A 13945-nucleotide genomic window follows, 5' to 3' on the forward strand; every position below is an offset into this window, starting at 1 on the left:
AGTAGCCTGTTGAGATTACACTAGCCCTGGCAAAGGGCCACTCTGAGGCATGGATTGACTATCTCTTCCTACTGGTGAAAAGTAGTACTGATGATTCCTCTTGGAGTTTTTTGTCTTCTTAAAAAACAGGGACATTGCTCCTGTGTTAGCAGAAGGTTTTCCCATGAACTGAAAGCTGAAGTTCACTGAGAGCTGAAGTCACTAGAGGAACTGGAAAACATTGATTGTCAACCAGCAGAGAGAAGCCAGGAGCGGTTGGCTCCTGCAAATGGTGGGAGCTAGTAGTAGGGACATGGTGAGGCCTGGAGGTGGCAGGAGGCAGCAGCAGAGGAGGCCTGGTCAAGCCCACGTCTGGCAGGAGCCTGCAGAAGAGGACTGGCTGAGTCCCCAACTGAGATGTGGACACTGCAACTACAATGGTCAGTACATGGGAAGGCAAGAAGGGAGAGGTGAAGGACACGCCCCCGTACTTTGTGGTGGGATCGGCTCACTGAGTTCATGAATTCTGTTTGCAGTGGTTCCAAAACCAGTGCTGTGTTACTTCCTTCCTGTTATTAAAAGGTTTATTTTCTACACTCAGACACTGTGCTTGCGAGAGGGAAAGTATTGTCTTTTGGGAGAACCCATGGGATAGTGTGTGATTCCTCAGGTGACTGGGTGGGGGCTCGAACCGGTTTTGTGTTGTGTCATTGACAGGAAACCCCTGATATAGAGCCCGGCCCTTTGCTGCTGCCGGTTCTGCCTGGCAGAAGGGTTACATTTTACAGCTTTTCTCCCACAAGGAAAGATTTTGAAGCAAGCAAAAATGTGTTCAAAATGATCTTTCAAGCCTAAGGCTCTGTTCTGGGGCCTTCTACTCACTGCTGGGGCAGTTTTTTGTGGCTGCATGTGGGGAACGGTTCTGCCCAGTATGACACTCCCTTCTGACTCTCATTCATGCTGAGGCCTTCTCCTGCCCCAGGAGTTGCCATGCTTCCTCTTTGTGAGTTGGGATGCTCCCTCTTCGTGGCTTGGCCCTCCAGCCAGGTCACTGTAGTTTTCCCTTTCTGTGGTATCAAAGTCTTTCTGTACAAACTGTCTCAAGCAGTCTTCTCCTTCGGGTCCCAGCCAGTGTCACTCCCCAGTGGCTGGTAGAGGAACCCAGATCCACCCTCTACTCCAGGTTCCATCTCTGAGACCTTCGAATCAGCAGGAACATTCTCACAGTCCCAAACCTTGCTACCATTTCCCTGATCAGTTTGCATTGATCAGTTTATAGATCAATGTCCAGGTTTGAAATCCAGTTCATTGCATCAGGGGTAAGTCGGTGAATGTCAGTGAGGCTACCCTTAAGCAAGTGCTTAGGGCAGGAGGAGTATATGTGTTCCATGGTTTGAGGCACTGGTCCACAGTCACAGTCCGGGCTACTTCTCATTTTCCATTGGAAGACTTTCTGGGCATAGCTTCTATGTGATGTTCTTATGCGGTTAAGTGTGCACCATTATTTCCGTCGCAGGTCAAAGCCTGGCAGTTCTTCAGTAGGGTCAGTAATAAGGTGCTTATTTGGGACTAATGAGATATCCCAGGTTGCACACCATTGATTATCACCATTGAAATCCATCAAAGTACCGCTGTGAGTCCAAAGGGGGTTCCTAGATTTTAATCTTGTTCTAGGAGGATTCTTCAGGTCATTGTTCAGGGGGATTCTGGTGTTTTGGTTTATGTTGGAGAGGAAATTGGATGTTTGGGAGTCCCTCCATATTTTTGGAGGGTGAATATGGGACTGACGAGGGAGCCAGTCTGTTGGAGTTGACATTAATTCCCCCTCCCCTTGAACACCCTGCCAACTCATCTCTAGTGAGAGCCATTTTCCCATGGACTCCACAATGGCCATTGTCCACAAGACCTTAATGGTGGGAAGAGAATGGCACTGCAGTGAAGCACAAAAGGAACCCGGGGCCAGAGCCTCAGCTCGTGTAAAATATCATCTCTCCACTGATTACAACTGAGTTATAACAATTTGTACATGTGGAGACTCAGATCCTAGTCTTTAGACTGTACTGGATGATGTAAAAATAAGAGAGGGGGGTGGAGTATAGAAAAAAAGAGCTCATCCATTTGTTCACTGTGGGAGTTGAAGATTTATAGGTGAAGAGGCCCAATTGAAAAGATTATTTTTAAAGGCATATTCATTGAAGAAAAAGAGAAGAACCTGAAAAAAACACAGAAGATGTAAGCATTCCAGGCCTCTGTTGTCTGGGAATTTTGTTGGGGAGATGTGTCAGGATTAGGGGCTTTTTCTTTCTTTTTTTTTTTTTTTTTGTGTGCATGTATTGAATTAAAATAAGATATTTTTTAAAAAATTAAATCACTGTACTTTTTATTATCGTAGCAATATGCCTTCAGCTACTTCTCTAAGCATTAACAGTTGATTTATTTAATAAAACTGAAGACTGAGCATCATTGAAAATACTGCTTCCAATGGAATACTCCCATGCTGTGATTGGTGAAGTGCTAAGTAATTTGCTTTTAATGCTAGCACATATCACTTAGCACTATATTTAACTGAATGATGAAAATCACTCATTTTTCATCCACTTGCTTAACTGGCTCTCAATGTAATATATCTACTGTAGTGTGAGCCTAGCACCAGATACATTTTAATTGTCCACACTCTCTAAACTACAAGCATTTTAATTTTTAATTCATACTTATCTCTATCCTTTAATAGATCAGAACTACAGATGGGAGAGTATGTTTTAGATAAGAGGAGCATAATCGGTACCCAGGGAAACTACATCACTAAAAGGCTTCTTTATTTACACTTTTCAGTAATGACTATATATATATATATATATATATATATATAGCTACACAGGAGAAAATCATTGTAAAGGAACACTATATAGGCAGGCAATCACTATCTGACTGTCACTAAGTGATATGGATAACATTGCTGATAAGGGCAAAGAAAATGCAATTTAAAAGCCAAATTCCACCCTATGTATACCAACTGAAATCAATGGGGTCACCCAGGATTAAAATTAAAGCAAGATCTGATGCAAAATTTGCAGTCAAATCAAAATTATTTTCAACATAAATTTATATTTTTTTTAAAAAAAACCTCACTTTTAAGAACTTTTAATGTTTCAGAATTGTAAAGCACAAGTCTGACTAAAATCATTGGAATTGCATCAGCATAAAACTCAGGTAATACAGCTGAGAATCAGATCCTGCATTTTTTAATTAAGAATTTCAGAGCCAGATCCTCAGCTGGTGTAAATCCATATAGCTCCATAGAAATTTCTGGAGCTTTGCTGATTACACTAATTGAGGAGCTGACTCTCTATCCCCATACATAAAGCCACTCCAGATATCAGACAAAAGTAATATTTCCATTGTACATAAATTGAAGTCACAGGGGGTCACAGTTTGGCACATAAAAGCTCCTGCTGTCTTTATATTCCCATGTAAGCTATGAATTGCTATTGGTACATTAGGTACAGGAAGTGTTGGTCAGCTCAAGTTTAAGAATTCAATTGAAAAATCCAAGGACAGACAAAATTTCCTTCAAATTTCTCTAATGAAACAGCACCCATAGATAGGAGTTCCCACTTCAAAACTCTGAACCATAATTTAAAGTGTCTGTAGATTAAAGATGCAATTTCATTTCTGTGGTCACTGAAATAAACCATCCACGTGGTATTTAATATCATACAACCCAAAACAAATCACATCACCATTTATAAATGTACAGGAGATTTATTTTTATTTTTTGGTCTTCTACTGGACTTTACAAAAAAATCCAATTATTAAAGAAAAGAAAGAAAACCTAAACGATATTTTGCAATCCCAAAAGACAATTTTATCCATATACTGATATTTACATCAGTGGGTTTCCACCTAATGTAGTTTAATAATTTTCAGATATTTGAGAACCAAAGCTCTACATTCCAAAATTAATCAATAGGTGTAAGATGTCAAGAAAAGTCCAACAGAAGGTAAATGCACCTGAACTAGTTTTACTGCATCATTGTACTCACAGCAACATCAGCTAATCCTATCTGTAAAAGAGTAAAGCTCCCACTCAGAAATACATACAGACATCAAATAAACTAAAATATGAAAAGTGTTCTACATGAGTGGTTCAAAATACTGAGCCAGAATCTTTCCTGCACTACAGGCACGTTGTACCTCTTCAGGGCACAAAGGGACTGTAAGGTAACATTAATCAGGAGACAGGGCAAAGGACTGGGACTCAGGAGACCTGGGTTCTATTTCCACCTCTGTCATAGACCTACTGTGTGACTTTGGGCAAATCACTTCACTTCTCTGTCCTCTCTTTGTTGTCTAATCATATAGCAATCTTTTTCAGGCACGAACTCTCTTCCTATGTGTTTGTACAGTGCCTGGCACAATGGGCCCCTTATTTAGTTGGGGTTTCTAGGGACACTGCGATGCAAATAATAATAATAAAGCCTACAGGTGGTAACCCCATCCCTGGGTAACAGAGATGCTACGGCTCCCGGTGCAGTGGGCACGACGAGGACAAAGGTTCCCTGAGCACTTTATGGATTGTGCAGCTGCTTGAAGTCTGGCCAAAACACTGGGGGCAATTCAGTTGGCATGAAGCCACTTTTGCCCCACTTCAGATCTTAGATCTTACAAAAGTGATACTGCAGTGTTTTGAACATATGGAAGTATTTTATTCATGAAGATTGAAAAGCAAATCTTTAAACCTCTCCCCACCTTTACAATAAAAGCACATACAAATAAAACCCCTGAAGTCTAAAGTCCCAGTAGGAATAGCCTGATATTTAGGAAGAAAGTCAAATGAAATATTTATATTTGTAGTTTACTAATGTGACCTGATGATCCAAGTATCCCATGGCAACCTTCGCTGTAGTCAACTGGAGGTCTGAGCACACAGCACTTGCTGTACAAATAGCTATAGTTCCATGCACATGGAGATGTGAATAACAGAAGTCGATGTCTTATTGGATGAGGATGCAGATTGTGGAGATAAATCAGGATGCAAAAAGTGCTGTGAACTAAACATTCTTCCTGATAACTCAGTTCTTGCAGGAGACAAAACGAGCTCCTAAAGTTAAAAATAGATATATAATGTTATAAGATGGTTGACACCTACCAACTACCTTGTTTTCTTTTCCTTATCAGCAAGAAATCTTTCTGAGTAACTGGTTATATGTTGATCTCCATTATTTTCACTAAAAATTCCCTGTACATCTTTTAGGTGCTCATCTGAACTGAAATGTTTAACCTTCTAAGGTTCAACCATCAGTAATCTGGATATGATACAGATAACAACACAATGCACTTTTATCCAAATCTGGGCCCTGATGCATCAAAATCTCTATATGTGGAGTAGCACTGAAATCTATGGGGACTTAGCAGAAGTGTAGAGAACTTGTGGATTCTGGTACAGGATTGAGGTTCTGTAAATGGGAATACAAATAAATATATAGTTCATGTTAATGACTAGGTTTAAGTAACCCATTCATGCTTATGATCATTCTGTATAATTTAATATTTTGGTACAAATTTATCATGGGCTACTACTACAGTTATTAGTTGAGAAACATATATAGAGACCAATCCAGGCAAAGACTTATGCATGCATTTAACTTTATACATTATGAGTAGTTCAATGTCTTTCAGTGCATAAAGTTAAACAGAGTATAAGTCCTTGTAGTATTGGAGCCATAGCATGTATACGCATGTGTACACACACATACACACTGTGTTTACCTAATTATAAATCAAGCTTATCTAATTATAAATCAAGAAGCTGATTTATATCTGCAGCATATTTTAAATTGTTTAAAATTGTCATATTTTGTTCAAGATCTATTGCTCTTTGTTGCATTACAGCGGTACCAAATTTCAGTATGGAAAGCGTTATAATCTTTGGTGTTCACCAGTGACAGAATGACAGCTGTTCTCTCTTCATGATGTACGCTTGTGACAGATAAAGATGTCATACTGAGGTGAACAGCAACTGGAAACACCACTACACAAGCTCAGTCAAAAATGATTGGGGCCTATTCTTTCCTGGAGAAACTGTGCTTTGAAATAATCTGTTCCCTTTTATAGCTCACGCTGCTTTATATGTACATGCTGGCATTTTCTTTAAGTCAGTTGGAGTCACTGAAAATAATACCTTTCCACCTTGCTGTATTCTTTTTTCTTTCCCTCAGCTTGATAACTGAAGAGGCTTCCAGCACATTGTCCATTTCGCTTACATGTTCCTGAATGGTTGTGCTCTCTTCATTATATAAAAGACTTACTCCATTAACATCATCAAATGCCTGAAAAACAGAATGTATAAAACCCAGACACATTATTGTGGCCCAGTTCAGTGAAATATTAAGTTAGAAGCAACAAACGTGAGTTAGCTTTCATTTCCCCATGGCTTCTCCTTTTAAAAATATTATAGCTTGAAAGTCTGTTTGTGTGTGTGAAATTTTGTACTGTCATAATATTAACCCAGCTCAGCAGCATCTTACAATTTGGGTTTCATGGTTCAGTTCCTCTCCTAGACTTTATAATAATTTTTATAACAGTACTACCAAAATATTATGGAGTAAGAGTTATTGTAAATATATTCACTAATACACATACAGTGGTGGGATTAGCAATTTAAACACATGTGAAATGTGAGTTTGCCTAATTTTGCTCAGAACCTAAAATGCTCAAAAAAAACCCCAATAGAATGGAAACTGTTGTTATTGTTGTTGCTTTTAATAATTTCATTTTATGGTATTCTTGATATATGGAGAAAATATAACTGAATACAGAATTGTCCCTTAAAGTAAGAAAATCATGGCCACTTGGAATTGTTGATGGATTATTATGAGACTGGTAATAGGATATAGCACTTGCAGGTTACCAAATCAAATCTAACCCAGTTTAGCAGCAGCTGCCATATTTTGGGTCAGAGTCTCAACTTGTGTAATGTATATAGTTCTTCACACAATGGTGCCCTGGCCCTGGTTTTGTTCGCTTTTTATTCACATTCATATGAAAGAAGTTTTGCTCACTTAAATGTTAGCAGAAAGCAAATTTCAGACTCATACTTCAGGCAGAAGCAGTTTATAAAGAGGTGTGGTCATCCAATCCCAGAACAGTTCCTGCAGGTCATGCCATTCCTGCAAGATGCAGTTTCATCCCGCAAAAGCTCTGATTCAAAATGCACAAAAATGTTTGCAAATATTTTCTCCCATTATGTACTCAGCCTGGATACCTGCGACACACGCAAATAAACTCCAGCTCTGATTGCTGGCTGAGGAACACACAGGTGCCCCAATATGGAGAAAACCTGCTTAAAATAATCCATAAATCTGTAAAATATTGTGAATGATGCATGGACAATTGAAATAGAAAAACTGGCAAAATTCATCAAATAAATTGTTTAAACAAGTAATACCTAGCTCATATATATAGCACTGTGCAGCCATAGATCTGAAAGTGCTTCACCAAGGAAGTAGAGTTATTATCCACATTTTATAGATGTGGCCACAAAGACTACCCAAGCTCATGCCAGTGGTCAGTGTCAAAGCTTCCACTAGAACACAGGCTACCTCAGCTATACCCCAGTGCTCTATCTTCTACTACAGCAGCTCTAGTGATGGAACAAGCAAGCTTCTCTGGTAATAAGTCAACATTTTTAAAATGCACTTCACAAATCCTGGCATCTTACTATGGCTCTGAGTTGCTCCAATCAACCAGACAACATTTGTTTAGGAGGGGGAATCAATAAAATGCTAAAGTTGGTTTCCCCCCATTCTTATCAGTCTTCGGTACTTATATGGTCCTCATTATCTGAGCACCTTACAATCTTTAATGTAGTTATGCTTGCAACACCCCTGTGAGATACAGCAGCACTATTGTGCCCATTTCATTTAAAGCTGCAAAGAGCAATATAAGAACTAGGTATTATTATTATTAATTTCAGATGGAAATTGAGACACAGAAAGACTAAATCCCAGATCCTCAAAGGTATTTAAGTTCCTAACTTCCATTGATTTCAATAGAAGTTAGGAGCCTAAATACCTTTGAGGATCTGGGCCCAAGCAACTTCCCCGAGGTCAGACAATTCATCTGAAGAGGTAAAAGGAATTGACTCCAGATCAGCATCTTAACCCCTGGATCATCTTTCCTCTCCTCAATAATTGCCTATTGGCAGTTGCTACCACTAGAGTTACCAATGGCTCCTACTGTTTGTATCTTATATATTACCCTAAGGGATGGGCTGGATTTGGATAGCCCTGTTCTATGTCTCACAGAGAATGAAGAAACTTAAGGGCTAATGCATCTGGGATACAATGTCATCATTGTCAACATCAACATTGTCTCAGAATAAAAATGAAGGCGGCAGAAGCCCTATTTCTGCACTGTTCGAATGCTAGTATTGGTATTGGCATATTGGTATTATTGTGAGCCAAATGGAGAGTTGCAGAGTAATTTTACTAGTAAATAGAAACTGAATGAATTATGTAAAATAGCATAATTTCCCTCTGCACGACAACTTGAAGAAATAAAATGGAAACAATATTTGTGTGTATTTATAGGCCCTGTTCCTAATTCTCTGTAGTGCAGAATACATTTATGAGGTTTTTATTTCCAACTACACATGCAAATGAGTGGAAACAGGAAATATTTGGAATTCACTGGAAAAGCCTTTTTATTAGTGGGAAGGTGGACAATGGGGGAACTCTGTGCTCACTCCAGTCTGATAAATAAGGTATTATTAAGCTTGCATAGCTGTTATCAACAAGCTTGTCCAAAGTAAGGGAAACTGCTGTATTACTCTTTAGATGACACATTATTTACAAACTCAAAACTGCAGCTTGTATACATATTTCAAATTTTAGATTTGATCAGGGATTTGTGTAAAGTTGTGATATTAAATTAATTAAAGCCCATGTTGTTTCTGAAAGTGACTTAATGGCAGTAACCTTATAATTAATCGACCATGCACTAAAGTTCATTTTTACAGTTACTGCAGTTTAATTATAAAGTGAGCAAAAATACAATTGATGCATTTTGTCAATCTATGTAGCTGCAAGGTACTTTTTCAAAGGTTATTTTTTTATTTAGGTAAAATAAGCTAATCCAGTTTTGGCAATTATCCTTTGACTTCACAGATTTTACTGCTGATTTAAGTAAAATATATGATAAATTAATAAAGATTATAAACATTTAAGAGTTCAAAATGCATTTTACAGCAATAAGCTGCACTGTGCTTACAGCATAAAGTCAGTCACAAAACACTCATTCAGAACAAATCTGTATGTTTAAAATATGTGTTGAAAGTGAGAGGGAAGTTGAGAAAAATAATTCAGTATAGCAGTGCACTTTTAAAATGTCTCTTTATTATCAGTTCTAATGTTTATTATACAGTAGAGCTGGGCACATATCACAACATTTTCCCCATGAGTTTTTGCTCACATTAAATGAATTCACTTTGGCAGAGTTTGCATCCATGTTGTATTTCCTTTTCATGAACATTCAAACAATGGAGTTTTAATTCCTCAAATTCTTATGGAAAACAAATTCAAATTCAAAAGCTCATTGTGCTGTGTGTCTCTTGCTTTCCTCTAAGCCTGCAATAAAGAAGCCAATATATTTTAAAAACTGGGGTCTATTTACATAGCTAGGATACAATGCTGTGGTGCACATATTCCTCTGATTTGCTAGTTTCCTGACAGCAGTCACATCATGCTGTGAGTCAATGGTTGATCTGTCTTATCAGCTTTCTGCTTATTCTGTTGGACCACAGATTTTAATCCCAAACAAGCAGGTTGTACTGCCTCCAGAAAGCCATCTTCTATTCCCAGTGGCCCTGTGGATTCCCCTCAACAGGGAGTCTACAGGACATGGGATTAGAGAAGTTTTGGTAGTGAGAGGAGTACAGCAAGAGAATGGCCATGTTTTGCAGTCCTGCCCCCTGCAGGCCAAATGGATTTCCATGTATAAATCCATACAGGAGTTGATAGTTTATCAATATGCAGTTCTGACTCAAAGATACAATTCAGTTTTAAAAGAAGATTCATCCTAAGTAATCAAAAAAATAAAATGGGCAACTCTTTTCACAAATGAACACAAGAAGTTAGGCCTGGTCTACACTGACAGGCAAATTTGGCGGCAGTCAACAGGAGTTACACAAGCTACTATACATCAACTTTCTAAATTTCCTTCTGCGCACTGTCGGGAAATGCATACCTGTCGACGTAGTGCTATGCTTTTTGCAAAGGTGGTTTTATTAAATTGACTTCTGGATTGATTGAGAGGGTCTTCACTGCCGCTCAATTGAACCGGATAAATCAATCTGACGGCGGCGAATTTGCTGCCATCAGTGCAGACATACCCTTAGAAGTTAATGCTATTTATAAAGTTTATGGGAGAAAAAAACTGGATAATGAAAGAGGATGAAATTACTTGAAAAACTTTTCATTTTAATGAATTCCTTTTAAGTAGAACCAGTTCATGCTGCAAGCATCATATCATTCTTTATTCTGATACCTACCTGCACTGAATGATCTTTCATTATCACAATTTGAGTCAGAACAATTAAGACACAGTAGAGTCTGATCATACGCCTTTGAATCCAATGGCAAAATTCCCATTTCCTCTGCTGAAGTAAATTGGCACAGCTCCACTGAAGCCAACAGACCTGCATCTATTTACACCAGGAGATAATTTAGCCCAATATTGCTCTTCAACCCACATTTGGGTAGCTTACTAGGCATATCTTCTCCTGCTCCATCTGCACAGATTTTAGGGCCACTGAATTCATATAACTGTGAATCCATTAGCCTGAACCCCTAACCCTATTTGGGTTGGCATACAGGTTCCCCATCACTTCCTTGGCCACTGCATCCAGCAATATGGGGCTTTTGTCATGCAGATAGGGTGACCAGATAGCAAATGTGAAAAGGGTGGGGGGTAATAGTAGCCTATATAAGACAAAGCCCCTAATATCAGGAATGCCCCAATAATATTGGGCCATCTGGTCACCCTACATGCAGAGGACCTCAAAAGGCCTTCTGCACATGGGCAAATTTATCCCTTAATAAACATACAGAGACAAAATCTGCCCTCAGTTACATGCATACATCCCCAGTGGAATGAACAGCATTGCTAATGTGCCACAGGGGAAACAAATTGGCCCACAATATTCACAGTAACATTTCATCTATTAAAAGGTTTTGTTGCATTAAAAATAAAACATACAGTTAAAACATGAGGTAATCTGTTTATTTGCCCAAGGAGTATATAGAAGCAACGAATGTGTAGATTATTCTAAGGTTGTTTTGTTATGTTATTATCAGATCCAAGTACTGTATACACAAGCATACAGTCCTTCGCTTTATAAAAGTATAGTTTGCTCAAACAATTGTAAAATATTCAGTATTCTTAAGATTAAATATCTGAATATTGCTTCTGAAGGAACAGCTGTCAGCTTAAATCTAAAGTCTAGTTTGTTTACTGGCTGTATTTTATATCTGTTAGAAAATGACACCAAATGGCAATAAAATCGTTGTAAGTATTCTACTGGGGAATATAAATGCCCTTTGGTTACAGTGTACATATCTTTATACATAATTCCAGTATATTTTCCCTAGAATTATATTAAATATGTAAAAAGCCTTTTCTCATAAAGGTAAAAATGCTAGATGTTTCCAAGCTGTAATTTAGCATTAGTGTCAAGATTGCTTCAGAAAATAAGCTACAGTTACTGTTTCATTCTTTTTAAGTGTCACTCAACATACAATATCTGATCTTGTATTCAAAATAAACTTAGGTGATTTTATTCACTTTTCCAGAAGTGCAAGAGAATTTAAACATAATTCATAGCATATGGATGGATGTAAATATCTTACACTAAGTAATTGGTTAGTTACCTACACTGTCTTATCATATTACCAGTAGGTATATTTCAAATAATTAGGGGAAACATACCTATTTTAGTCAGTATGTTTAAATTGGATGAATCCTTGACATTTGTTTAGGTTTATTTGATAGATAAAATCATACTATAAAAAAAGTTTCTCTACAGTATTGAGGTTTACTAGGTCTATAATAAGAAACTGAATTTTTTGCTGAGTTAAAGTGACTTATCTTTGCCCTTTTAATAAGAAATCAACTCCAGTCACCAGAAGAAGTTGAGATAAAAATCATTGAGTTACTGTTATCACTGTGTAGACTGCAAACACTTATCTCCAGCATTAACTTTTTTTGTGCATGGATTTCAAATACATTTTAAATGCTAAAACTCAATAATTTTCCATATATTACAATAACATAAGATTAATGAATGAGGAAAGGCATGAAAAATGATTTTTGGAAGGTCATTCCATGGGTAACCAGCATCTAAATTGAACACTATAAAGAGAAACTACATGATAGGAAAAGGAAAATGGGTTTTATTGCAAATGAATTCCCTGAGTTTTACAATGCTTGTGATAAAAGGATTGCACTTAGAAGTTTAACCTCGATAATTTTCTTGCCACACATTTTAAAAAGAACTATATGTATTTAACACTTGTAAAGCAATTTATTCATGTCACTTTGTACTTAATGTGCCTTTTAAAACAGTATTTTTTTTTTTGTCTCATGCTTATGAAGCCTATGAAAACTTTTCTTACCAGACATAAAATTTCTGGTCATACTAGTAAAGTTTGTATTTTAGTGGGAATAACACATCTAGAACAATATAAGTGCTCTAAACAAAGTATTGCATATGTAGACATTTCTTCTGGATTGATAAACCCTGATTCAGCAAAGCACTTAAGCACATGCTTCATTTTAATAGGGTTTTTCAATTTTCACTTTGAGTCAATAGGGTTAGGCCCCTGTTTAGAGTGAAGTACACATTTAAGTGCTTTGCTTAATGTGGGGCCATGGGGCCAACGCTGCCCCCATTGAAGTGAATCGGAGCAGGATTAGACTAAGAATACAATAAAATCACAAATGGCTAAGAAATTCCAAATAGGTTTATGCAAAACAACCTTATGTAAGCCAAATTGTTCCTTCAGATACACAAACATAACTCCAGTGGAAAGCAATGTGAGCTGAGCGTGTGTATCTGAGGGCAGAATTTTGCCCAGCAAATTAAATACATTTTTGCATGACTGTGCTTACATCAGTATATTTGATAACAAATATTAATGAAGATTAGATGCTAGTGATCTCATGAAATTCATGGAAAATAAAACTAGATGACCATTTTTATTTTGTCATATTCAGAACTACTACAAAATTCCTGCAGAATTTCTAAAATATCAGTGAGCAAATACATATAATATTTATCCTCTCTTCCTACTTCCACCCATGGATGTTGAAGGTGGTTTTGATTTGTTTAGTTCCCATGTGGAGCTGTTACTCTGTTCTTTTCTTTGTTCATCCAGTGGCTAAGAGAAATATTGCAGTATACACTCTCACTGACGTTGTGAGAGATACGGGGGCTCAAGATATCCAGGATCAGGCCCTATGTCATTCAAACAAGCTTAGTGGGACATGTTTTGATTGTGAAGAATGATGTTTGTTTGTTTGAGGACAGCTGGGAGGCTCTGGTGGTTTAAGGAAATGTGTAAAGTTCTTTTAAAAATATAATGCAAGGGAAGGAAATATGGTCAATTAAGTCATGAGGATGTCTACAGCAATGGAATATCTAAGGCACTTCAGAAGCCAATGATATTATATGGAAAAACTGCATCCATACCACCATGAGAGGGCAAATGATTAGAAAAGTTAATTTGTTTTTATTATTATTATAAGCACCAGAGGAGGAGTTGGGCAGTTATAAAACTTTTAAACTAGTGACCAATAGATTTTTTATCCAGGATCAACATCTGCTCTGTGTTCCACATGTGCACTGGGAAAGGGGAAAGAGGAGGAAATAAAGAACTTTTTCACGCACTATAGAGAAACAGCACAGGAT

General features: G+C 37.5%; 1 protein-coding gene across 1 annotated transcript in view; it reads right to left on the minus strand.

Moving 5' to 3' along the window:
* Positions 1–3788: 3788 nt before the first annotated feature.
* Positions 3789–13945, minus strand: part of LOC137166606 (uncharacterized) — a 123909-nt gene continuing 113752 nt past the window's right edge. Inside the window, exons 11-12 of the mRNA XM_067568396.1 lie at positions 6161–6308; positions 3789–5080 (exon numbers count right to left, since the gene is read on the minus strand). Coding sequence (XP_067424497.1) covers positions 5052–5080; positions 6161–6308 — 177 coding nt within the window. The 3' untranslated portion in view covers positions 3789–5051. The remainder of the gene's footprint in view (positions 5081–6160; positions 6309–13945) is intronic.

Source organism: Emydura macquarii, unplaced genomic scaffold (assembly GCF_026122565.2).
Source record: "Emydura macquarii macquarii isolate MOO-44397 ecotype Brisbane River unplaced genomic scaffold, CSIRO-AGI_Emac_v2 contig_2890, whole genome shotgun sequence".
NCBI lineage: Eukaryota > Metazoa > Chordata > Testudines > Chelidae > Emydura > Emydura macquarii.